Genomic DNA, 27017 nt, shown 5'->3' with positions numbered 1-27017 from the left:
CATATGCAGGGATTCCCACAGGATACTTTAAATATTGATGGGTATGTGTGTCTGTCATTTAAACAGCCGGGACTAAATGGAGCATGCTGTTTGTTCCCCAGTAAATAGCTTATTTTGCTTTTTCTGAGGACTGGATGGTGCTGGTGCCAGCACTCAGAGCTGTTGAGGTTCTTGCTTCACTCCTGAGTAGTGCGTGTATGTGATCTTTAATCGCTGTGCTTGCTGCTTATATGTGATTAAAATTTTGCCCAGTTAGTACATCAGTATGTTCTGAAAATAAATTCTCCCCTCTGCTCTGTGTTACTGTGACTTGCAAGATGAGTCTTCAGTCTCATGTCACCCTCCTGATGAAAAGGAGAAGTACAAACTTTTCTGGTTTCTGATCAAAAGCAGCCACCACCTGAACGCTTTTGCTTGAAATGGTTGAAGGAATAATACCAGAGAGATCTCTTTATACTTTAAGTTCATGAACAAGTATGGGCAATGCTCAGATAGGTATTTTAACCCTAAAGCAAGATTTTGGTATCCCGACAATTCTGCCCTTGGGAGGGGCGAGGGAAGAAGTGGAAAGATCAGAACTGTAGGCATAAATAACTTTTTGCAAAACTGTATGCAGAAATCCCAGGGGTTTGCAGTTCAGCACTGGAGTACGGGTTAATAAATATTTGTGAACTATTGAACAGTCAGAGATCAAAAGTCTGATTTACATGCCACTGCGACAAAACTGTTGGAGTCCGAGCTGTTGTGCCAGACCATGAAGTATAGGTAACTCCCCTATCAAAATAAACTGCTTGGGTTTGCCTTATCACTCATTTTTAATGGTTCTGGTTTTGCCGGGCTGGTGATGACAGGGCCCTGCCTGGCATGCTATATGCCCGTGAAAAATGGGATGGTGTTGTTTACCTGTTTTTTTTTTCTTTTTTTTTTTCCCTGCCAGTTCTGAGAGACTGGGATCCTGGTTATAAAAGCTAAGACGGCTCCTTTCTGACTGGTGCCAGATTTGGCCTTGGTAGAACATCAGAGCCACTAATACATGTAAAAACTAGGACTCAAATCCATGTTTCTGGGTTGTCATGATGTTCCCCACTGTGCAGCCTGGCTTACCTGAGGGTAGATATTTCCCATTTCCTTTTTTGTTAGCATGGTTAAAAGCTTCAGACCTGCCACCTCTGGGGTAGGGGCGTTGCTCACTTGCTCCCCCTCCACCAAGCAAGCCCCCAGATTCATGCTGCCTTCTGTAGCTGCTGCCAGGTAATGGCAACGTGTCCGTTTGTTGGGAGACGGGCTGCAAACTCGTCTCTGAGCCCAAAGGAGATTCACAGCTGCTGCTGTGTGCTTTCCTTCCCACCTTTAATGCCCAGGGTTAACCTGTGTGGCTCTTCTACTTGGATTATTTTAAAAATTCTGAGGGTGGCTCTGTCTGCATCTCCTTGATTACAGCAAGATGTAAATTGTGCAATACTGTTTAAAGAAGGCTTATAGAGCCTGACAAAGAAAGGCTGCTCTGTTCTTATCATATACAATGCCTGTATTCACTCTAACCTTTTGCCTCAGACCACACAGGTAATGCAATCACCCAGTGGAGGAGTGCTGTCTGTTGAACACACTCCTTTCTGGGTTGCACTGGTCCTCCTCGGTTTCTTTGTGCTTCTGGAAAATTCCACATTTACTCATTTACCCTTTTGCACAAAATTCCAGAAGTAAAGATGCAAAGTTTCAATTTCGGTCAGTTTTGCTTTTTCTCTGTGTGACCCTTCATATCTGCCTTTTAAGTTCTTGCATCTGGGTTTTTTTTTTTAATGTTAAATGTAAACTTCAGATTTGCAAAGCATTTTTTTGTACAAACTTGTAGTTACTGTCTTATCGCTGAGAATTTCTGCCTGAAAATAGCTCTTTCCAATAGTATTGAAAATTATACTGGTGCATAGTAAAGGTATTTTCTTTGCATTTACTTTTTATTACCTTTAAAAGCTTGATTAGATATTTAGTCTTTGCCACTCTGTATTTGTCCTGTCACTTAATTACCGGACGGCTTGCACATCACGTGTAAAGTGAAGGGGCTTTTGCAAAGTGGAGAACAGAGGAGAGGGTGATGGAAGCATCGCCGTTCTGTGATGTGTGTTTTGGTGAGACCACTGTAAACCTCTCATGGGCGACTAAAGCTTCCCAGCCAGGGAGCAAGCTTTCCTTCCCTCCCTCTCTGTTCTTCCTGTTGGCTGAGAATACTGCAGCACACACTGCGGTTTCTGGCTTGGAGTCCTTTGTGTGGGGTCCAGCCGCTTCCCCTCCTCCCTCCCTTCCACTTGACAGGCGTTTGGGTTTCGGAGATTTTGTTTCCCCTTTAAAAGTAACTGGGAAACTTGCCCCATGCTTTCAGGTTGGAAGGGTGATCTCTTGGAGATTTTTGCATCCCATCTGGATGGGAAGATTATAATAGAGAGCACTTCTTAGGTCTCCAGTGAACGTGTTGATACAACTTCACGTGGCCACAAGGATGGCTTCTCTCCTCCTCCTGGGAGGAGCTGCTCTTTGCTGTCCTTACTACTTGTGCACCCGTGCTGCTGTGCTGGGCCTTCATATTAGACAGACCCCTGATTGAGGTGGGGTGTTACCCCCACCTGCAGCGTGTTGAGTCTCGGTTCCCTGCCCAGGTGTTGAACAGGCAGCAAATCGGGAGCAGCTGCGGCTCAAGGGAGGGGAAAGCATTCTGGAAACATTCTGGAGGTGCAGGCTGAGGAAAGCTTTAGAAAGAGCAAAGTAAGGAAAGCAGTTACATTGAGGGGATGTGAAAGCACTGGATCGGTGACAGAAGGGCCAGCATTTCCTTGTTTAGCAGAGGCCAGGCTGAAAGAAAGGCAGAGGCAGCATCTGGCCTGCGCTCCTCACCTGCCTGGGAAGGAGAGATGGCAGCCCTGAGCTTGAGGGAAATAAGGTCAGTAAAATTCAGCATGGGGAAGGGCCTGGGTCTGGGTGTGCAGTTTTGGGATGTGACTTCAAGCTTGGGAGGATCTCTCGATTTTATGGGGAAGAGTCAGGTCCCAGAGAGACCTGATCCAGGAGCTGGTGGCTGTGCAGGGCACTGGGCTCAGCCTTGGGCTGCAGCGTAGCTTTGGTGGGCAGCTGAGAACAGTTCGGAGAGTTGGAAAGGAACAGAGATCCATGGATGGTGTTCATGTCCTGGGGAAATGCAAAATGGTATCAGATCCAAAAGCTCCCTCCCCTTTCAAGTGAGCAGCTTTGCTATGCACAAAGTAAAACAAATCTGGGAGTGGGGTGAAAGTGATATTTCAGACAGATACAGGTGGACTGCAGAAAAACAGTGCTGTGTTTTGTTTGCTGTAGTTAAAACTAGTCCTGATGCATAGCTTTCAGAATTAATGCAGTTCTTGGCTAGCAGAACTGAACTGCCTCCTGGTGCAGTGGGCAGAGCTTTACCAAGCAGCTGTATGGCTAGTGCACCCCGGAAGTGGGGGGCCTGGGTGGCAGCTCCTTCCCCTCCCTGCGGGTGGTCTTTTCCATAGCTGATTGGAGACGCAGACATCCTAAAACTAGTCCTGATGCATAGCTTTCAGAATTAATGCAGTTCTTGGCTAGCAGAACTGAACTGCCTCCTGGTGCAGTGGGCAGAGCTTTACCAAGCAGCTGTATGGCTAGTGCACCCCGGAAGTGGGGGGCCTGGGTGGCAGCTCCTTCCCCTCCCTGCGGGTGGTCTTTTCCATAGCTGATCCGAGACGCAGACATCCATGTGTGTGTGTGTCTCCTACAGCTCTCGCAGGCCTTACCTCTTCCTTGATAAGGGTGAAATAAGGGGAAGAAAGGTGGAGAGAACCGTAGCCATAAGAGCAGAAACATTTCTAGTCATGACCTTCCCCTTACCACTCGCCTCCTAGTTGTTACAGAACCATTTGTGTGCCTTGCTATTGTTTAACCAGATGTTTTGTGTTGTATAAAAAAGTTTCCAAACACTTCCCCTTTCTCGTTTCTGGACATGTGACCGCAGCCTTGGGAATGCTTTCTCGCCTGAAAGCTGTGGTGTGTGGTTAGCTGCGTTTCTGCGCCGCCCGTAACGGTGGAACTCGCCGATGGCTACGCTGGAGCCGCGCACTCTTGGCGTGTTGTGATACGGCGTTGGCGTTGTTTTAAACAGGCCAAACATACTTGGTGTCTTTGCTTTCGAAGCCTGGCGTCTTAAGGGAAGAAGATTTGTACAGCCATTTTTCGCTTGTCCTTCAGCCTTTAACTGTATTAACACATGGCATTTCTAATGCTCCCGGTTAGGACAGAGAGAGTCCAAACCTTGCGTGGCTTCCTGCGCGTGAAACATGAGGTAATGCATTTTTAGACTGACGAGATGAAAGTCTGAAGCTGTACAGTGGTGATTGTTCTGGAGGCATTTCTTGCAGAAAAAGCTTTTTTTCTGACCACGTTTGCTTCCTTGTTCTGCATTCTAGTATCAGAAACTGGTAACAGTGAATGAAATACTGGGAATTGAACCCTGGGCGTTCAGAAATAAAATCAAAACTGATACAAGCGGAATGAAAGCTGCTTGTGTAGAGGTCATGGGTCAGTTAAAGCCCCACAAGTTGATGATGATGGTTAGGAAGATGTTTAGTCGCTTATGACTTGCATCAGTGCTTCCCATTTCACTACTCTTCGCCTTGATTGCTGCAAAAGACAAGACAGTGTCAGCTCATGCAGCAGGTTGTCCTTAGGTTTTACGTGTTTACATGTTACACTGCTTCTTGAGTGTATTATTGTATTACTTAGTGCTAATTTAATTCAAAAAAAAAGAAAGACTATAATGGCTTGCACTGCATAATGAGCACAGTTTTCACAAAGTCTGTTAATTTGGAGTAGTTACTGTCTGTGAAGTTTAATAAATTCTAGTATGAGGATTTTTTTGTTGGTGGAAGGGAAGCAGCAAATATTTGACTGTAAAGTGAGTGATGTTCTGATGGTGATTGATCACGGCAGCAATTGATAATGACTGTGAAAGGGGATATAATTGCTTTCATGTCTCTTGCCCAGTAACGTGTTTCCGCAGAATTTTGTACAACGTGAGTAGACTTTTTACATCTGCTCTGTTAATATCACAAACCTTATTTGAATAGCATGAGCCGGAATAGCCTTGTCTGCGGTGCTCTGCTGGGCATGAATGCCTCCTTGACATTCCTTTTCAATTTTCATCTTCTAAAAGACCCACTTGTGTATCAGAAAAATATGTGAAACATGTATTTCATTCCCCATGGAGAATAGTGCCAGGAATACCTGGAAAAGCAATGCAAATAGGTATTGAAACATTGGAAAAGAAAGTGCCCTCTGAAAGAATGTACCAAAGAGGCTGCACAGCTCTTATTAAAGAGCCTCTGTTCTTTATATTGTTTTCGCTTTCTCTTGGCAAAATTCTGGCTGAAAAGTTCCTGTTGATTGGAGATAGAAGCTGTTTTTTGTACTGCAGAGCCAGTTGGTCCGTACTGGCGTATGTAGCGTTAGCAACCCCTCTGTCTTCTTACATCCTTATCTGAAAGTGAGTAAGGTCAGTCAGAATAGCAGCAAACTATTGCTTCATGTTTGCTTTTCAACACTTCTTAACCACAAGAGTGGGTTATGTTTGAGCCAGTAGACTTAATTTGTCAGTTATTTGCTGAGTTGACATGTCTTTTTGTGGAGGAGGGGAAATGTCGTTTGCTGTCAGAGGTTCCTCATTTGAGCACATAATGAATGGTCCCTTCTTCGCTTCCACACTTAACAGATCCAACTTCTTTACGTTGACCTTGCACTGCTCCGTGTTTACAACCCACCGCTATGCTCACTGTTGCTTTTGAGCTGTTAAATAAAATTTTTCTGGGGAATTTGGTTAGGCACGTACTTATCTGAATGCAAGATAAAGCTTGAATTTTTCTTGATTTGGAAACTAAACTGTAATATGCACAGGTTCTTTCTCCGTTAAGATGAGTTAATGTATTTTATACTGATGAGAGATTTTATGTACTTTAATGGGATTTGTGGTCACGTTAGTCACTTGCAAATGGGGGGTTAGCAGACTGTAAATATTTAAAATCTGTTATGATTATCAAAATAAGGTAAAATGTGTACAAACTGTATTAAAGGGAAAGGTTATGTTATTTTTAGTGCAGTACCTGATAACGTGTACTAGCCCAGAGTGTTGCATTGCTTCTTTTCCTGTTAGTTTGATAGACATTATGTTCATAGGGCTGGAGCAAAAATGTGAAAAAATCTGTTCAGGTATGATTTTTTTTCTTTTGGTATGTGTGTCCCTTTGTCTGCAAGTGAGTCCTGTAGTACTTTGGGATAATTAACCAAGGGAATTTGAGAGCTGTATGCCTCAAGCAGTGTCATAGGTTATGAAATCTCAGAACAATACATTTAAAGTTCATTAAGTTTTAATGATTTTTTTTTTTTTAATTACTGTCTAGCATTTTGGCAGTTATATACCTAATTAAGCCTCAGTTATTTTAGCTTCCCTTTCAACTGAAGTACGGGATCGTGGTTCAGAGCGGGTGCTGCTCAGAGGGACTGAGCCGAGTGGCAGAATGTTTTGAAAGTTACTCCTGCACTGATGCCAGAGCTCATTTCAGCTCATCAAATCCAGATTTTGGGAGGTTTGTTTTGAAACATATTCTCGATGCTACTGTTCTTGCATGCTGTGAAGGGCTTTTTTGGGTTGGGTTTTTTTCTATAAAACTTGGCTGGAGTAGGAAGTAAGCTGCTTCCTGCCTTTACTGAATGCTGAGGATTTATGGTAGCTGATGCTCAGAAGCCTTGGATTAATTTTTTAACTTCAGGATTTTGGAGGGTGAAAATCAGCAAAGCATATTCTAAAGATTTTTAACGGGATTAGTTACTGAATTTTACAGAAATCCAGTATTATGTCGATCTGTAGGAGATACTACATTGTGTTTTCTAGCGGTGCTGAGGAACAGAGGTGAACCAGCATTGGTCATTAGGAAAACGAAGTCCTGTAAAGCATTTGGTTTCCACCACTTTTCAATGAGGCACATTCATGCTGTGTATCTTCATCATTTTTGATAATGGAATGCAGACTCCTGAGTCACTTAGTATTTCCAAACCCACACCTAAAATAGGTAAATGGAAAGTGGAACCGACTGTCCTGAAGGAACAGATTTCAGAAAAGCAGCACTTCAAGACCTCTGTTGCCATTCCCACGTACAGAGAGAGAAGACCTGAAAGGATCGTGGTGCTTTCCCACCCTGCCGCATCCCTGGTGCCCGTAGAGAAGGTGGGAAGGGCCCTGGCCTGCTGCTTTGTAGGCCGACCTGCCGGCGGGTTTGTGGTCCTGTGCTGGCCTTGTGGCAGCTGGAGAGAAGGGCCAGCCTTTGGGGAGCTGGTGCTGCCCTGTCCCTGCGGCGGGCTGGTGTGGAGGGTGCTGCCGTGCAGGGTTACTGAGCACCCTCTCCCCAGGCTGCCCCTGAGGGGAGGGCGCAGGCGGCTTTGCTGTGCCTTGGCTGGTCGCCGGAGGCAGTGGGTTCCCTGCAAAGCTGGCGAGGAGACGCGGGAGCCGTTGCCCAGGATGGCAGAAGGTGGCATTAGCTTGGTCTGTCTTCAGAGCTGGGTTAAATGCTGTAATTGGTATGCTGTCACTTCAGTCATGGAGACTTAGAAGCGTGGCTTTTACTTTGTTGTGTAGGAAGGCTCTCACCGATTATTTGGTTTAAAGTGCCATTAAAGGCATTTCACGTGTGCTCAGAGCTGTAGATGGGCTTAGTTTAAAATAGTGTGTTTAAAGAGGGAATGGTGCTGAGTTTAAAAACAACATAAAAAATCAGGCAAAAGAAGACACCCAGCCTTCTTTCCCTCTTTTTCATTCTTGTGTTTATATTGACTGGTGTTATTTGTGTTATTACCCTGTTGTATGGTAATGCTTACAGAATGAGGAAAGATTAAAGGAAAAGGAGAGTTAATTTTGGAAACAATAAAAGCAGACGTGAAAGATTTGTTCTTTTATTTCTCTGGATACATCTGCCAAGATTGTGTCCAGTGATGGAGTGCTGGAGAGCTGGAGGGGTCAGGTGAAGACTGAGATATGTGATAGTACCTCGGTAGTTTTTCATTTCACTTCTTGTCCAAACTGCCATTTTTTTCCTCATTTTTTTAAAATTTGTTTGCTTTTTACCTTACAAGAATACTTTTTGAAACTTCTTGCTTTCTCATGTGTCAGTCATCCCGGTTTGGAAGCTGTTCCAGGGAAGGTCCCATGTGTTCTGTAGGAATCTGAAATACTAAAAGACACTGTCAGGTTCAATTCTTCGTTTCTTTACTATGAGAAGAATAGCTGCGGGATGGGCTTGGCGGTCAAAAGTTCAGCTGAGACAGGAGCCTCAAATCTTTGCTAATGAAACCACCTAAGTTTAGGGCCCTCCCTAGGAGTGTAGGAATCTAGCTGTAATGATGGTCTCTAGAGGAGCTTAGTTTACAGCTCTGAAACACTTGATTTCCATGCCTGCTGAGTAGGATTAATTTCTGTTTTTCTGCGCAGATTGAATATTTACTTAAAAAGCTCACCGAAGCAATGGGAGCAGGCTGGCAGCAAGAGCAGTTTGACCATTATAAGATTGCCCTCAACACCAGCCGAGAAGGTCTGTCTGCGTGGGAGCTGATCGATCTCATCGGAAGCGGGCAGTTCAGCAAAGGGATGGATCGACAGACAGTGTCCATGGCGATCAACGAAGTCTTTAACGAGCTCATATTAGATGTACTCAAACAGGTGAGAACCACAGAGAACTAATGCTTTGAGGTGGAACTCTCTATTGCACGTTTAGAAAATGTTCAACTTTTCCTGTTACTTCTTTACCTGATGCATAATGAGCCGGGTAAATGAGGCAAATTATAAGGGTTCTTAAAGGTGAGCTTGTTTTTATAAGAGAGAAATTATGCTGCTGTAATTGTTAGAGTATTATGAATGAGTTGCTTGTTGAGAGAGTTTGTGTTTAGAAAGTAAGTGTGCTCTGACTTGAAATACAGCCTTTTCTTATACTAGTATCCACTGCTTGTTAGCTGGCAGAGTGGCTGCAACACGCTGTCAGCTCTTACACGGGTGACAACTCTTCAGCCTTTGAAAATGCTTTTTCCCAGTGTCTGTTACATTGCAGCAAATGGAAATTGGGCTGATGATAACCTGTGTCACCAAACAAGGGGATCTGGAAAAGGGTGCTGCTCCAGCTGAAAAGTCTGCTTCTGAGTGGGCACACTTCAGGGCAAAAAGGTGTAGAAGAGCTCTGGAGCTCACTCCCTTCTTGTTCTGCTTAGCAGGCTACATGGCTGCCAGCTTATTTACCTGTATTGGAACACAAGAAGTCATGCTGGCTTTATGTTCTTAGCTAACTTCTGTCAGTCTTCAGTTTCTTCAGATTTCCAGTGGCTGAATTACCCGTTTAGGAATGGCTATAAAAACTGCATTTCTCTCAGGGGAAGTATCACCGTCACAGGGACCTGAGGGGTCACAGCAGAGCTTACCTAGGGAGCTGTTTAAAGCAGAGACACCTTTTTCATCTTTGATTACTTGGCTTCTTGGTGAGCAGGGAAACAGAAGCTTTCTTGGCAGGCTTCCCTAAGTGGCTCTGAAGAAATCATCATCAGGTCTCGGCACAGGAAATTCTTTCGGAATATCCACAGAACAATGCAAAAGTCTATTTTTGCTAACTTGTGGTTGCCTGTTGGAGGTGAGGGCTGGACACACACACACAGTCATTGAGGGCAAAATGAAGTCATTCTGCTGTTTAATACCATGAAAATAAAACAGCTACTGTCAGGTCAGTCCTTCCACCTGAAACTTGTGAGGAAATTGGATTTCTTCTCAGTTTTGATAGTGCATTGTGTCTCCCCACCCCGTCTTTTTTTTCTTTTTTTTTTTTTAAACACAGTCTCCTTCCTTTCCTCTCTTGGTGGCTGGGCCTCTTTCTCAAGGATGTCTGAGTGCCTTTGGTTCCTTGACACTTAAAAATAGTTTGTGTCAAGATTTGGCCCAGCGCCTCCTGGACAGTCAGCGCCCCGATGGAGAATGGAGTTCCCCCTGTGACTGACAGATTATGGTTTGGTCACAGCTTGTACCCTGATACCTTGTTGATTCACAGAATTGTCCTGTTTATTGCAGTATGTGATTACCTCAAGGTATTAGCTAATGGCATAGTGTGTCACAGCCAAGTCTCATACTACCGTTCTTACTGTGCACTTACCCCGGAGCTCCACGGCGTGTGGAGGGTAGCAGTGATGATTAAATTTGTGATGCTTGGTTTTCTGAAAGACGTGTCCTTCGTGTGACAGTTGGTGTGAAAAGATTCCCAGTAGGTGTCAGTGGGCTCCTGGAAGATGAGAAGCAGCTGATGCACAAAAATAATACATAAATATTTTGCAGAAATTTGAGGGGAAAATGACAGTCTGACTTGGCTTTGAAAGCAAATTTAGTGTGTCAGGAATCATAGAATAGAATCATTTGGGTTGGAAGGGGCCTTAAAAGCCCATCCAGTCCCAACCCCCCTGCCATGGGCAGGGACACCTTCCACTAGACCAGGTTGCTCCAAGCCTCATCCAGCCTGGCCTTGAACACTTCCAGGGATGGGGCATCCACAGCTTCTCTGGGCAACCTGTGCCAGTGCCTCACCACCCTCTCTGCGTAGAATTTCTTCCTGATATCTAATCTAACCCTCCCCACTTTCAATTTAAACCCATTACCCCTTGACCTGTCACTACAGGCCCTTGTAAAAAGTCCCCCCAGCTTCCTTGTAGCCCCCTTGTAGGAAAGGGAAAAACACCTGATCAGGACTCAGTCTGTGCAAGGCATGAAAGAGCGAAGCTAGAGGAGTCCTTCATACGCCCTTGCGACCACCCAGGCCTCAGACCTCAGTACAGAGGCGGCAAACAAAGCTGTTTCTCTGCGCATTCCTGTTGTGGAGCGAGGGGGTGTGGGATAGCACGGGAGAATAGGCACGGCCTTGGCTCTGGCCAGAAACTGGCTAGAGAAGATGAGCGCAGATCGGCTGTGTGTGCAGGGGGCTTGTTTCTTCTTTGTTTGTTTTGTTTTTGAAACAAAAGAGCTGCTTCAACTGTAATGAATTTTTTTTCCCCTCAGATCTGTATAGAAAGATACTTCCGACTTAAATATACAACAGCACATTAATTTTTTTATCCTGTATCCAAAGTTGCTGTAGCTAAAAGGCATTACAGAAAATGTTCCTTGGTCTCCTTTCCAACTTTTCACTCCTCTTTATCTGTCATACTTTTGAGTACAGCGCTTCCTGCACACTTGCTTGTAGTTGTATCAGTGTGGGTGTTTGTTTCACCTGTGACGTGACTCTTTTCTGAAGTTAGGAGTCAGATGAAGTGATGTCACTGGGGAGTATGGTTTGAGAAGTAGCAAGTATAGCTGCCATATGGGCAAACTTTGAAGCTCTGGATTAAAAACTGACTAGGTGAGAGCAGTGTCCCTGATAAGACCACTAAAAGAACCCACTTGAAAGAATGACCAATTACTGTATCGTTCCCTGTGCACCCTCCTTTCCAGGAGGCGCTTTTTGAATTGCCATAGCCACACTGGATAATGTATAACAGTCACTGGTATAACTGCACTTAGTATTGCTGCCTTATGTTTTAGGTATGTTAATATTCAGTTGCAGCCTTCCAGTGCCTGGAGGAGCCTACAGGGAAGCTAGGGGGGACTTTTTGCAAGGGTCTGTAGTGACAGGACAAGGGGTAATGGGTTTAAATTGAAAGTGGGGAGGTTCAGATTGGATATCAGGAAGAAGTTCTTCCTGGAGAGGGTGGGGAGGCACTGGAACAGGTTGCCCAGAGAAGCTGTGGATGCCCCATCCCTGGAAGTGTTCAAGGCCAGGCTGGATGAGGCTTGGAGCAACCTGGTCTAGTGGAAGGTGTCCCTGCCCATGGCAGGGGGGGGGGAACTAGATGGGCTTTAAGGTCCCTTCCAACCCAAACCAGTCTGTGATTCAACAGAGGCAAACTTGGGTGATTTGGTCATGATACCAGCCCCATGGATTGTCGTTACAGAAGATTATAATTTTTATTCTTTCATTGGTATAAAGCTTGGTGACAAATGCGGGCTTCTCATCCTTCTTTTGAAATAGTCTTGTTAAGGCTTGCAAGTGTGTTTGAGTGGATCATCTTTCACGAAAAATAAAATACTATGAGTGAAATCTGGGCATTATTTAGATCAAAGTACAACTCTGTTCCTTTAAGGGAAAATCCAAGCTTCACTAGTGTTCCCATATCCCGTCCAGTAAAGATGCCAGGAGTATGGTTCTGTTAGCAGTTTCTCTAACACACTCATTGCAGTATCCTGTATGGCATCGCTTCTTCCGTGGAGCGCAGCTAAATGAGCGTGTTGGCAGCATGGAGCCACTCCCAGGACAGAGGTGCTTCTGCTTTGTCCCTGGAATATCCCGTAGCAGGCTGGATTTACAGTGCGTAGATGCAGGCCCACATCTGGCCTTGCAGGATGCCCACACCTGCATCCACGCAGGACTGATCTTTAATGCCGGCTGTCTAACGAGTACTGCAGGTGAGTCTTAGCAAGGGCAAATGTCTCTGCTTGACTGAAGAAAATTAAATGGTAAGGGTCACCAAAGAGGACCGGAGAGTCAAAATAATGACTTGATAATGACGTTAATACTACTAACATGTATGTCTTGGTAGTTGCTCCGTTCTTCAGATAACCGAGTAAGTGAAAAACGGGGCAGAAGAACAGCGAGTAGTTTCTCATGGGCTAAACAAGTAGCAGTGGGCTGGTGTTAGGAATGGAAGGGTGTAGGTGAAGTATTTAGGGCCTTGAAATAACTTCTGTGCGTGCTCTCTCGGGCCTTTACACCACATAACCAGAAGACCAGGCGGTTCCACAGAGGCCGGGCGTTTCAGCTGATCTGTTGCTTTTTACAGGGCTATATGTTGAAAAAAGGTCATAAAAGGAAAAATTGGACAGAACGATGGTTTGTGCTAAAACCCAATATTATTTCCTACTATGTAAGTGAAGATTTAAAGGACAAGAAGGGAGACATCATGCTGGATGGCAACTGTTGTGTAGAGGTAAAAAAACAAAAAAGAAGAGAAAAAAAAGCAAAAACCCACCCCACCAAAAACTATGAATATCGCTAAAGATAAGAATCCTTTTTTGTGTGTAGGGTGGACTCCTGATATATTTCATTAATGAATTATTTTTTACTTTATATAAAACCAGTTCATAAACACTGTTTACAGAGGTTCTTAGTACTGGTATTTGTAGCTTTGCAAGGGGTAACTGCGTACGTGGGGCGTGACAATACAACTTAGATTTCTGTGTGTGCAAGGCTAATCCTTTGTTACCCCCTCTAGGCCTTGCCTGACAAAGATGGAAAGAAATGCCTTTTTCTCATAAAATGTCTTGATAAAAGCTTTGAGATCAGTGCCTCTGATAAAAAGAAGAAGCAGGAGTGGATTCAAGGTGAGGTTTCAAAAATCACAGTTATCTGAAAGCTAAGGTAAGCTGAAGCCTTAGAGCTGTGCTTTACTCAGATTTGCAACTGCTGGTGTCTCTGTTTTGGGCACATGGGAAGGATCTTCAAGGAGCCTGAGACTTGGGAAGAACTAAGGATCCGCGTAAGGGGCATCGGTTTCTGTCATTTAGGTGCCGCAGTTCAGGCAGCCATAACCAAAGTGAAATGGGTATTGCTGCTGTTAATTTTTTCTGTATTGGCTGTACCTCTAGGGATGGGGAAGGGAAAGGGCACATTGTAAATTGTTGCTTTTGGGGAGAAAGGGAAAGCACATTCATTTTAGCATCGTAAAATACTGGCTTTGCTTTTCCATTTTTGCTTGTGATAGTATGGCTTGGTGAGCTGAGGATGAGGCTGGGAGTCGGGGCTTCCTTTTCTATTGCCATGGTGAAGGTACTCCTGAAAGACCTTCCCAGACATGTGCAGAGTGAGATAGAGGCCCTTGCAAACCCACTGTTGCCAATGCCATTGAAATATGTGCAGCGTGTAAATATTTGGAGCTGTGTGCTTTCATTTGCACGTCCCTCTTTACCTACAGCGTGTGTTTAATTGCACTGAAGTCTGATGGAGGACAAATCATTAGTTCCACAAGGACATCTATTTTCACAGTTGTAGTAGGTAAATAAAATACCAAAATAATCTGCTACTCACAGCTTTGCTCTCGAGTTCCTGACTGAACATAAGGGAATGAGAGCTTCTTTCCTACTGGCAGAAAGGTTCCTCGGGAATATCAGTAAGAATAAAGGGTTTGATGTTGGTTCTAGGAAAGTAAGTGATGTATGTATGAGGTAATGTCCTGCTGCTTGATTAGAGTCACTGAATCCAGGTAGCAAGCAGTGCTGATGTGTTTTGCAGCTAGATGTACAAGTGACTTGCATGTCCACTGGCAGTTAGAAATCAATAGTGGAATAGACACCGTGGATTGGAATTGCCGGTCCGTATCCTTGTGGCACACAGTCAGTACTGAAAGCCACGTCTTTCCCTTTTGGTTCGTATTGACAGCTAGCCTGATGAGGATTAGGAGAACTGACAACAGTCACTTCTGATGTTAAACAATATCTTTAAAAATAAAAGAACAAGACAACAGCACTGGTATTCAGTCATTAAGGCTACCCAGAAAGTTCAGCATTTCCCTTCACTGGGGTTCTCTTGCACGTTCCTTTCCAGCCATCCAGACCACGGTAAACCTGCTGAGAGCGGGGAGCCCTCCACCCCACAAAGAAGCACGCCAAAAACGGAAAGAACTGCGCCAGAAGCTGTTGGCTGAGCAAGAGGAGCTGGAGCGGCAGATGAAAGAACTGCAGGCGGCCAACGAGAACAAGCAGAAGGAACTGGAGACCGTGCGCAAGGTGGGAGCGAGAGCTTCAGGCTCGGTCACTGTAGTTGGGCTGCCATTCTTGAAGTGTCATTAGGCACCTATTTCCTGTCCAGGTGTTCAGAGCGAGCTGCTCCGCCGGAGGAGCAGGTCGGTCTGCTGAGGAGGGCTGCAGCGAAGCCGCCTGCGCTGACCGCAGCGGCTCCTGAGGGCTGCTCAGGCCACGGGTGACCCGCCTGGCCCAGCCCTGGGCCCTGTACGCGGGAGGGTGTTGCGAAGCTGGTGCCAAAGAAAACCCCAGCTGCGTGGATGTGTGTGGGGACTGGAGAGTCTCGTATTTTCAGATACGTAGGGGTTTTGTTTTTCTTTTCTGTCAGACATGTCTGTCAAACTTGGGGCTTTCCAGTAAGATTTTCTTACATCATTTTTCCAAGTTGTTATGTGAATTGTATGTGTGTGTGTGGGAACTCTTCTCTTCACACAGACATTATTTCCAAAGATATAAATTTAATTAACGAAGATTCCAAAGACGCAAAGTGATTCTGTGAGTATGTATAGGCATGATTTTATTGGAGTAGTTTGGGAGAGATTTATGGAACTGAGACACATAGCAACCATTTATAACTATGTACATGCGTGTTCCTTGTAAAAGCTGGATCAACTTCTAAAAGCCCGAGTACTGGACTAGAAATTTCTGAGTATTAGCAGAAGACTTGCTGAATACATTATTTTCCTCATAGACAGCTTTTTAGTCTGAATCTGACGACTGGCAGGAGGCACCGAGGTGCCGTTGCTGTGGCTGCACACACATTTAACAGCAGATGGAAAATGCTGATGGATCTTTACTTTGGAACAGCTGGTACTGCAGTAGTTCTCCACAGAGACTTGATTAGCATCCAGATACACTTCCTACCTTTCCTTTTTAAAGACTTACTTACAAGAAGAGTTACTGTGGCTTTTATTGCCATCATACCTTTTGATGAGGAGCGTGCCTTGGAATAGCTTAGAATGCCATCAGATTCCTCCCTTCCCAACATTTCGGCTGCTGAGTCCCTTTGGCTAAAGCAGTCCAGATCTTTGCTTGCTGCTTAGTCTAAAGAGCCCATTGTTCCTACCTTCCTAAATCAATCGGATATTTGCATTCCCATTTAGGAGGAGTCTGTATCATTGCTTGAGGTTTTTCATAAATGAAACCCAGTCATTTTAGCCCTTAGAAAAAAGTTTAATGATCTTTGCAGGAGGGTGGGGGGAAGAGGAAGCTATAAATATTGTGAGAGCATGTTAAAAGATGCCGAGTGTAGGAAGCAAATAAAATCATCCAAAATGTATCTTCTTAATGACAAGACTCTTAAAGTCACCATTTGTGGCAAGAGAAGTGTGTCTTTTTTAATAACCTTGCACTGGCAGTACCAATGTGGGTATTACTCTGTTGGCCTTAAACGGAGTCTGACAGTGGAAAACCCTTTTTTAGTTTAATTTTAGGACCTATACTCTGCCATGTGTTTAAGATTCAGGATGCAAAATACGTTTTAAAGGGTAGCCTGTGTTACCTGCAGGTTACTGGTAAGTAGTGTACCTGCTAACAGAAACCATAGGGCTGGGCTTCGCTGTTGAGTTTACTGAGACAACATTAGGGGGAAGATAACACAAGAGCAACCTCGTAGTAGGATGTCAGCAGGCTCTAGGGAATGCTGTAGAAGTCACAATGAGAAAACTACAGTGTTGCAGCAAGAAGCATCTTTCTAAGCGAACTGGATGAAAATGACTTCTCAAGGAGAGTAGTTTAGTCTTTGGCATGAACTGCTGCACTGGGACTAAGAGGAATCAGAGGGGAGGTACTGTGTTGGAGGAACTTAAAATGTTTCGTTAAAAAAATGTTCTTCAAGGAAAAGGCTTTGTACATGGTTCAGGAAACTGAATTGTTCTGGAAAGCTCAGAGTGAGATTCGCTCCTCCTGGCAGTGAGCCACCACTTAGACAGCATCTGCCAGAGCGCACGGAGGCTGGTTTGTATCTCGGTAGCTCCTGCAGTAGAAAACCTCGGAAGAATAAGAGCCTTGGTCTAAAATAGATTTTTTTTTCATATTTTTTAATGGGACCTTGAGATACACACATTGAAGGGACTGGAAGGTAAGTTTTTCTTCCCAGGAGAGCATGCACGAGACTAGTGCACCCTTTCGGTTTCAGTCTGGGGTCTTGCATGGGTTCAGAGACTGTGCTAATTAACTCCTGCCGGAATGGTGTGTTCCCCTTGCCTCCCCCTCCCTCCCTCTATCAGCATCTGGGACTTTTCCCTAAATGGCACAGTTGATGCCAGGAGCCTTACCTGCCAGGAACGGATGTCCTCCGATGTGAATTAAGCAGGAAGTTGCTGATAAAGAATGGACAAACTCTGCTTTCTTGCTGAGCTCCCTGGCAGAAGCCTAGCACCCACCCTTGCTGTGACTCCGCACGTTCGCCCTCCTGGCTCGCTGTTGGCAATGTTTGTTTAATTTCAAAGCGGGGAGGGAAATCAAAAGAGAGTCACTTAAATATACATCTTGGATTGGACCCCAATTGCACGCTGTTAAATGTTCTGGCAGAGGAGGAACGCTAATTCTAAAAGACTGGGTTCGTTTGAGCCTGTCAGAGGAGAGCGGAGAGCAAGTCTGTGCTGCCTTCTGCAGCTTGAAAACAAACGGGGAGCCTTCTCCCACCCTTCTTCCCATCTGTTTCACACTGGAGTGGTATCACAAGCACTTACAGGAATTCAAGTTTTGGAGGGGCAGTTCTGATCATTCAGGCGTCTCATTAGTTCATCCTCATTGCGTGAGGGAAGATTTAAGTGTGGTACCTTCCCAAAGTACTGAGGAAGATGGGTGTCCTGCTCGTGCGGAAGGTCTGCGGATACAGCATCACCAGCCTGGCGCATTACAAAAGAAGGGTGCTGGCTTTCTGTTTCCCCCGAAGCATAAGTTTCTTAGGAAAACTCTGTGAAAGAATTACTTTGGTTTTAGTAATGGTAGAGTTTTGGTTGGTGCTTGTACATTTGTAACCTTCTGTGCATTCTAAAAATACGTGCTGTTGACATCCTGGTGAAGGGAAGAGCTGTGACGACTATCTTTATACCTGGAATCAAGAGGAAAAGGTTAAGTGAGTGGCAGCAAGGCGTGAGGGTACCAGCAGCTGTTTCCTACGCCTTCGCTCTGACCAGGCTGATTTTCCCCCTAATTTCAAGTGATGATCATCAACTCGAATTTCATTTACCTTACATGGCAATTTAGGGGATGTTAGAGGGATGTGATTCACGGCAGCACAATCACTTATTATAGTCAGTTTGTGGCACTTCTGCTTTCCCATGGCAATTTAATGCTTCTCACTTCTGTTTGTGTGTGAACTCTGTGCATGCTGGCATGTTTTCACTGGTGGAACTGCCTGCGATGTGGTTTTCCATAACAGTTTTCTATCTCATCTGAGAGAGAGAAGGAAACACAGCGATTTACATGTTGTGCAAGGCAGAACTCAAAGGAAACTTGGAGGAAGTCTGATAATTAACTTCTCATTGGTAAATTTAAACCTGTCTTGAAAATAACAAGATGAAAAACTGTATTTAGAGATTGAGAATAGCCTCAGACATTAAAAAAGTTGGTGCCTTAATACTTTTCGTCCATTTTTGTCAAAAGCAAAAATTGTTAAATAACATTCTATTCCCTCCAAATGTTTTAGTTTTGACAAATTAATTTTTCCTTCTCTTCCAGCAACTGGAAGCAGCAGCTGCTCGTGCTGCTGAGGAAGAGAAGAAAAGACTTCAGACTCAAGTCGAGTTACAGGATCGCTTCAGTTTGGAGCTGGAGAGAGAAAAAATGGTGAGTGGTGCATGTGGGTTTTTGCTACGATCACACGGTGAGCAACGCAGCGACTTCCTCGCAGGCAGGCACTGCAAGGGTTCTGCGGATTGTCCAGGAGGCTGCAGCCTCTGTTGTTGAAATATTTTTACTACTGGGTTAAAATATTTGTATACCATTTTTGTAGCATTTAATGTTTAGATATTAATGGAAAATAGGGAAAAATGTGACTGTTTGAAAGATAAATGCAGACAGCAGTTATCCTTGCAGTTTTAAAAGATGGAGAACCTGAGGCTGGTACATAGAATAAGAGTGTGTACATACTATAAGAGTGTGCTAAACAAACACAGGCATGATCAAAATGCATTTTGGAGATTTTCTGACTGGAACGGATTCCTAAAACTATCACCTTTTTTAAAATCCTGTGTTTTTACACACAAACAAAAAATTAAAGAAATATTGTAGCTTTACAGTGCTGTTACTATAATCCACACTGAGAATTTCCAAAAGAACTGATGTTCAGTCTTCCAGGGCTTTGTCAGGCTTTTCTGTCAGCTGGAGAAAAGAAGTGGAATAGTGGGGTGGATGCGATGGGATGTCTCGGGATGCAGATGCATGCGGTGCTGCCTGTGGGCTGAACGTGAATTCCTGAAGGCCAGCGGGTCCGGGTCAGCTGGGGGAAGGCAGGCCGCAGAGCAGAGGAGCGGGACGTGCCCTCTTGGCAGCAAGCCTTGGGCGCTGGGGCGAGGAGCTGCGCTTACCTTCTGCGAAGCGCGTGTCCTGTGCTGCGGGATGCTGAGGGTTTGGAGCTTTATCCTGACCAGGTGCAACGCCAGCTGACTGCCGCCGTCCCAAGCACCGCGGGGCCGACTGGGCAGAGGGCTCTGGTGCCACTGTGCCCCTGGCTTCCTGCTCTGGTCAGGGAAAGGGGTAAGGAGGATGAGAGAGTGGGTGACTGGGGATGTGCAACGTCCCCTCACCTTCCTCTCTGCCTTACCTTTGATTTGCGTTGAGTTGCTCTTCTCCTGGCAAAGCTAGCCTTAGCCGATGTCCACCCCTTCATCCCCCCTGTGCTGCTGCGGTGCCGTCACCCAGATGTAAGCGTGTGAACTCAATGCTGCCGAGGGAGGACCGGCCTGAGGAGAGGAGCAGAAACAACACAATTAAACCAGCCTGACCTTTGTTTCTGGGCACTCCACAGGCTTTCTCTTCCTTCGGTTTAGTGTGTATTTGTAAACTCAGCAACAAGTTCAAACTGACTGAAGTTAGGTTTAAATCCCTGTAAAAGCCCTGTGCTGCATGTAGGGCAGCGTGAGTGACCAGCCTGTCTGTTTTCAAATGCTCTTGGTTACACATCTGCAAATCTAGACTCGGTTTTGCTCTGCGGGCAGCAGGAAAGGGTTTGTTTCTGAAAACATTTTCTGCAAAAAAGCCTCTAAAGCAATTCCTTCAGAGATTGGAAACCTGAGCTGAATGGTAGCTCATGTGTCCTCCCTTTATGCTGCTAGGTGAGACAAAAAATGGAAGAGCAGGTTGCTCAGAAGTCGTCTGAACTGGAACAGTATTTACAGAGAGTACGTGAACTGGAGGAAATGTACAAGCAGCTACAGGAAGCTTTGGAGGATGAGAAACAGGCACGTCAGGATGAAGAGACTGTAAGGAAACTTCAAGCCAGGTACAGCTTTGACCTAGTAGAGGTTTATTTGCGTTCCCCACTCCCCCCCACCCCCCGCAGTAACAAACACAGTAGTGAAGATTGTTGGGTCTTGGACACGCTGCTGGAAAGGGGGAACTCGTCTGAAGTCCCAGGGGAGGTTTTCCTTTCCCTTAGGCTAAAGCTGGTATTTCTGATTTTTAAGACGTTTGATTAGCCCTTAGCAGTGGGAACGCTCGGCAGTTTCAGAAGAGCAGACACACTTACTTCTCACCCGATCGTGCGCATGTCAGCACTTGAAAACCCGAGATCACTCTGTACAGAATTTTCAGTTGTGTTTTATAAAGCAGCAGCTGTAACTACGGCTTTCTGCTGTATTTTATCAGAGGTTTAACTGATAAAGGGTTAAGTCTCCTCCTACTCTCATGGGCTTGGTTTAGTGTGGTTTGTTTCTTCATATATTTGCTCCTCCTAAGGTAACTGGTGCACGGTTGTTTCTTCTGTGGTTTTCAGTGCTGAGTATTTGCATTATTGACTAAATTTCCTGAAAAGCCCTTTGTAGCAGTCAGACTGCTGGTGCTGCTGGCGTGATTTTCCACTTTACACTGACGACAAGCCAACAAGCAGTAACTTTTTCCCTGCTTTCCTGGGTATTTAAAAAAAAAAAAGGAAAGAAAATAATCAGCTTGGCTTCCCCACACGTACACTACATCACAGAGAGAGCTCGCTGCGAAGCGCAGTTAACGCTGCGGTCCCTGTTGCAGGTTACTGGAAGAGGAGTCGGCAAAGAGAGCTGAACTGGAGAAGTGGCACTTGCAGCAGCAGCAGACCATTCAGATGACCGAGGCGGAGAAGCAAGAGCTAGAAAACCAGAGAATGATAAAGGAACGGGCTCTTCAGGTCGCTATGCAGCAACTGGAACAACTTGAACTGGAAAGGAAGGAGGCCCTTGAGCAGTATGAGGTGAGCTGCTCTGCTCCTCAGGCTCTCGTACTTAGAGCAGGTGTGCAGTACTTCGGCTCAGCGTGTCGTGCTTCCTCAAGGACTAGCATGGCACAAAACGACAACAGCAGGTAGGATAGTTACGCGTTAGGGGTTTTGGGCCCAGACAGTAGGTGTATTTGAAGAGGACGTGTTTCAGACACACCACCTCCTTTATCCTTGTGTCCCCGTGCTCATGCAAGCCAGCTGTCAGACCCTGAAATACTCTGCACGCACTTGTCTCCTACCGCAGACTGACTGCGCCGTAGCCCCGTTACGGTCGTAACTGAACGCCTCCTGCTTTTGAATTGGTTATTCTTGCAGCATTCTGATGGTGTCATGGGGCAATATTGTCTTCTGTAGATGAAAAATCAACGTGCTGCTGTAGGCCCTTGCTCCTCCAAAAGGTATTTAAGCACTGAACTGATGTCAGGGGAAGCTAGGAACTAGCTCAGATTGTCCCTGCGCGGTGGTGCCTCACGTCCCAAAGGCCAGGCCTGTTCTCTGCGCTGCCGAGTGGTTTGGGTGCAGACCAGTAGTTGTGTTCATGGAGGAAGTAAGTCAGAATCCAGTGAGTACAGAGTGCTGCACACCTCCTGGGGCTAGGGAGGTGTTGATCCTGCGTGTATTTAGGTCAGGAAGCAGAACGTGACCGGATTTGTGTTTAATAAGGGAGCGTGCTTATGCCGCCTCGGTGCCGTGGAGGTTTGCTGTTTGGCTCGCAGGTAGTGGGCTGTCTGCACTGGCACTGAGTACAAACGCTGCAGTGACAGCAAGCGAGGGCTCAGTGGGGTAGTTTGGCCGCTTTACAACTTACCACGTTGGTGTTTGCCTCTAACACCATCCTTAGGTTGCTTGTGGCTAATACAGGCCTTCTTTTTTAGGTGACATCGCAGGCTTTTTGTATGTGAAACATCATTTACTGCTCCAAAGGAATTGCTGAATACAACAGCCATAAACACCCTGTGAGCAAATGAAAAAAGAAATCCACAAAACAAACGACGAGTAGTCACTGCGATAGCTGACTCCTTATTTTAGAAATAATTACAGATTCTGGCCGTTTGGAATTGAAAAATTTCATTTGGAACAGAAAACGCATCTCTGTTTTGAAACTACAGTTCATGCTTTCAATTTTCATGAAGACTAGCCCTACTTAGGCAGCTGCAGAATCTTGTAAAACCTAGTTATTTTGGGCTTACAGTGTGACAGCTTATGTTGATACAGGTACCGAATGACCAGTTACTCAGGGTGGTTAGAAAGGAAGTTCTGTCGACACCATTTGGCTCAATTAGTATGGTTCTCTCTCGATTTCAAAGGATGCTTTTGCTTTTTATATAAACGAAGTTGTTCATAGAATTCATGTTTTCACATGGGCTGTATCTTGTTTCAGGAGGTTAAGAAGAAGTTGGAAACAGCAGCTAACAACACCAAGAGCTGGAAAGACAAAGTAGCTCATCATGAGGGATTAATTCGACTGATAGAGCCAGGTAAGTTAGAAAGACATGGGTATTCATTCTGGCTCATATACTTCCATCACCTCGTGACTGCCTGAAGCCTGCCCCTTCCTTAGCTCGTGGGTTTCACAGCAGCCTGTACACACCACACCTGTGAGAACTGCCGGTGGTAGCTTTCAGGTCTTTACCTCTTCTGGCCATGCTATAATAATTAATGTTTAAATCATTATAACTGTTTGTTTGTTTATTTTAAACAAACCCAGGATTGACCTGAGCGTTGTATGGGTTGGTTGTTCAGTGCAGTTGGCATAAATGTTCATTGCCAAAAATGTGAAGTAAAGATAGCTAAAAATATTACATTTTTGGGAAAAGTTTAATTTCTGAGCTTAATTAACAGCAGGCCAGCCCAGAGGGAAGTGCCTTTGTAATGCCGTGCTGGAGAGAGCGCTCTCCTTCAAGGCCATCTCTCAGGGCAAGACGAAGAGGGGTTACTAAGACACACCTATTTCGGGGGGCTGGCGGGGGGATAAGGATGCAGAAGACTGCAGCAGGGGACACCGTCTCGCACTAAGCCCCTTCACTGACAGTGTCCCAGGCAGTCTGCCCCCCTCGGTCAGGCAGCTCCTCAGGTCACCTTGGAGTTTCCAGTCGCAGAAGAAGCAGCACTTACTGGATCGGCCTGTCCTGCTGATGGTGGGCGAGGGACGTCCCTGGCGGAAAGGCCCGTTTCAAGTACTGCACTCTGTCTTCCAGGCTCCAAGAACCCCCACTTAATCACCAACTGGGGCCCAGCCGCCTTCACTGAAGCTGAACTCGAGCAAAGACAAAAGAGCTGGAAGGGGAAAAAAGCCACGTCGGAGTAACGACGGTAGCTGACGTGGGTGGATAGAAGCCCGCCTTCCTTCGTTCTGCTTCGCACAGAGCAGCTTCTCGCTTACAAAGGTCGTAGTTTGCTCAGCAGGTTGGGCCTTTCCACAAAGGAAGGACTGTTCACCACATAAAGTGCCTCCTCAGAGCTCAGTAATCGCAGTAGGTGGCGTCTGACAGTACCTGCAGTTTCCCCTCACGCTTCCAGAAATTCTGTTCTTTTGTATAAAACTTCACAACTGAAGATTTTTATTTAAACATAGCTTGGGACAGAGTTGTTTCCATACTAGCCTGTAACAATCTGACAGCGTCTAACTGATCGAGCAGCATCACCTTCATCCCAAAAAGCCAGGGAAGCAGCTGTTTCATTGGCTCAGTGTCACTTAAACCATCAGTCCCAGAGGTTCTGTCCAGCTCCGAGGTGGAGCGTTACCTTCCCTCCCATCGACTCCTTTCACTTTTGCTCTGTGCCTGTTTGCTCGTCGCACGGTGCTCAGACGCTCTCCCGTAGCGAGGGTAGACTGGCCCCACGGGGCACCTGCCGGCTGCTCGGGGTTTGTGCTCAGTTTGCCTCTGCTGCAGGAATTCAGACAAAAGAACTGGAAATAGGCACGTACAAAGTGCTGCCATGAAACATTCGGCAAAAGTAGCTGTGCGAGATCATTCTCATACTTGAGCAGTGCCAAAAGGCCCGGGAGAGTTCTCTTCACAGCCTGAAAAGGCCCGGTTCTGGCTGACAGGTTTGTAGAGCCGGTGAGCGGAAGACGATGGCACAAACGGGCCAGCGCTCGCCCGCACCAGGGCTGCGTTAGCGCGAGAAACCCGATTATGGCTGCTTCAGACATGGCGCTTCTGTCTTGCTTGTCATCGCAGGCCAGATTAAAAAAAATGCAAAAAGGAAACTAAATTAGACCACCTAATTTTAGATAAAAATGGTAACGGTGTAGTGATACTGCTTTATAAAACAATTAATTCCTGCCAGTAAAATAACATCGGTGTTTCTAGCTTCCCAGGTAGCTGCTGCGCTGCCTCAGAATCCTCTCCAGGGCCAAAGCCGGTTCCTTCCGTTTCCATAGGGAAAAGGGCCAGGTGTGATGTTGCGGTGCGCATCTCCCGCACTGGACACGTTGGTCGCGCTGGGTAAAACTGTGTTCTTGCCCGGTCCTAGACGCCGCGAGAACCGTCCCCCTGCCGAAGAGCGGGTGCCCGCCGGCGTGACGCGCTGGGCGTTGCTGTACCCCGAACACGGACAGCCATCTCAGCACCTGCTTTTAGTTCAGCTAAGTTTTTAGGGAAGAAGTGTCAGTTTCAGACGGATAACCCCGGGTACTTGGCCCAGCGCTGTCAGACCTGCGTCTCGGCAGAGCAGAAGACCTTCAGCCTTGGAAGTTTCAGCGGTTTGTTCGCCTGTTAACTAAGACTCATTCAAATACTGCATCTTCTCAGACATTTATTCTCTGGTTATGTTTTTATACTAATTGAAATCATTAATGTTTGGGTAAAGGAGTGCTGATGAGAATGGCAGGAAAATCCAGGATCTTCCTATTTGTATTTACTGTACAGGAGAGCAGCGGTTCCCTAAGCTTGCTAACACGGCCTTGGTGTAGTTGATGATGTTTACAGGAGGAATGTGAAAAACTGTAGTAGCGATACTAATGTATACGTTGTTACACTTTGCTGAAGGCGATGGGACAGTATTTATAACCACCCCGCGTCCCTTATGCGGCGAGCAGGCGTACTGGGGCTAAACTCAAGTTTAGTTTTTCTAACGGTCTTTGTTTTGGACAAATGTTTTTTAAGAACACCAAAAGATGCATGTTTCCGTGTTTTTTACTGTTCTTTAGAACTGGCTATTTAATAAAGTAATACAGTCCTTTACATTTCTGAATTAATTGACGTCTCTGCAGAGGGGTTTCTTTGGGGTTACTGGAGGTCAAAGTTCCATAACAGCTGTGTGGCTGTGGTGGAAGAAGTACACTCGGGGCGTTCGCGTTACGGCGTGACGAAGGTGCTGCTCGTGCGGGTACCACTACACAGTGTCTTACAGCGCTCCCTTACACGCTGCTGTTGGGTACCTCGGCCCGGTACGGTGATGCTCAGCTGCTGCAGGCAGCACTGCTCACCCGCAGCACCCGAGGGTACGGGGTAGCAGGTTCCTGAAGCACAGCCTGCCCGACGGGACACGGATTGATGGAACAGCAACACATCCAGGCTTAGAGTGTGAGCCAGGGACAGGCACAGAGCTGCTCCTGTCAGCGAGCCAGTGGGGGAAATGTGGGCAGAGCCCTTAAAATGTCACCTGCACACGGCTGCCTTGAGTTACATCTTAGTTACTACTAGACGAGGAAGTCTATGAGACAAGTCTCCCGTTAGCTTTGTTGTCCCTGCTCGCTCTGACAAAGCACAGCTTTGTGTGTGTTGAGTGGGGGAAGAGGTTGGTTTAAAAACTGACCAACAGCCTTAAGGCCAGTAACGCTCCACTAAACAGCATCCAAAGGGTAGTGAGTCAGAGTCACCGCATCTCGTGAAACGGCCCAGCATGGAAAACTGCACCCCTGGTATGCTGTCATTGCTGGGGAGCTGGAAGGTTCCAGCAGAAACCAGAGGGTATCCTTCCGTGAACTGTGATGCCACGGACGCCTCCCTGTCCCCGAAAAGCCGTGCAATGCTCTCTTGCCTTACGTACAGGCCAGACTCACCTGTGCAGGGGCTGCGGAAAGCTGCATCTGCTGTTGGTGAACCCGCGGTATGACACGCTGGAGGCCTCAGTCCGCTTGTTCTCTCTGCCAGGGTCGGGCTCGCCGGCTGCTGATGGCGGAACAGCCCTGCAAACCGGTAGCACAGGACTGTGCTTTTTTCCTCCTGAAATGACAGGATTTTGGTTTTACCCCGTGACCATTTTATGGCACTGATTTAGGAGACTGTCGCACCCTTACCCCTGCATTCCTGAGCTGTAACCAGCCGGTTTCCAGCACTCACTCCTGTTACTGCTGCTTACCTTTCCTGATGAACAGCCACAAAACCAACGCCTGTGTGGGACCGCAGCTGCGTATGTGTATCCGGGGGGGACCCAACCCCAACAGCAGCAACTGTTGAGTCATGCAGGCTTCTGGAGCAGGGGCCACACCTTCTGTTTCTGTGGAAGTGAACTGAAAATAACTGCTCTGCTTTTATCTGGAATATTTAAAGCAGTTGAGTAAGCAATTTTTCACAGAATGGTTTGCGTTGGAAGGGACCTTAAAGCCCATCCAGTTCCAACCCCCCTGCCATGGGCAGGGACCCCTTCCACTAGACCAGGTTGCTCAAAGCCTCATCCAGCCTGGCCTTGGACACTTCCAGGGATGGGGCATCCACAGCTTCTCTGGGCAACCTGTGCCAGTGCCTCACCACACTCTCCATGAAGAAT

General features: G+C 46.2%; 1 protein-coding gene across 1 annotated transcript in view; it reads left to right on the top strand.

Annotated features, from left to right (window-relative positions):
* SWAP70 (SWAP switching B-cell complex 70kDa subunit) overlaps positions 1-23621 on the top strand; it is a gene marked incomplete at its 5' end in the record, with an annotated part of 35660 nt that extends 12039 nt beyond the window's left edge. Inside the window, 9 exons of the mRNA XM_010158158.1 lie at positions 8519-8746; positions 12925-13071; positions 13357-13465; positions 14685-14866; positions 18569-18676; positions 20164-20330; positions 21074-21272; positions 22681-22777; positions 23498-23621. Coding sequence (XP_010156460.1) covers positions 8519-8746; positions 12925-13071; positions 13357-13465; positions 14685-14866; positions 18569-18676; positions 20164-20330; positions 21074-21272; positions 22681-22777; positions 23498-23607 — 1347 coding nt within the window. The remainder of the gene's footprint in view (positions 1-8518; positions 8747-12924; positions 13072-13356; positions 13466-14684; positions 14867-18568; positions 18677-20163; positions 20331-21073; positions 21273-22680; positions 22778-23497) is intronic.
* Positions 23622-27017: the final 3396 nt, after the last annotated feature.

Source organism: Eurypyga helias, unplaced genomic scaffold (assembly GCF_000690775.1).
Source record: "Eurypyga helias isolate BGI_N326 unplaced genomic scaffold, ASM69077v1 scaffold37708, whole genome shotgun sequence".
In the NCBI taxonomy this organism is placed as follows: domain Eukaryota; kingdom Metazoa; phylum Chordata; class Aves; order Eurypygiformes; family Eurypygidae; genus Eurypyga; species Eurypyga helias.
This window is presented reverse-complemented; position numbering and strand designations above follow the sequence as displayed.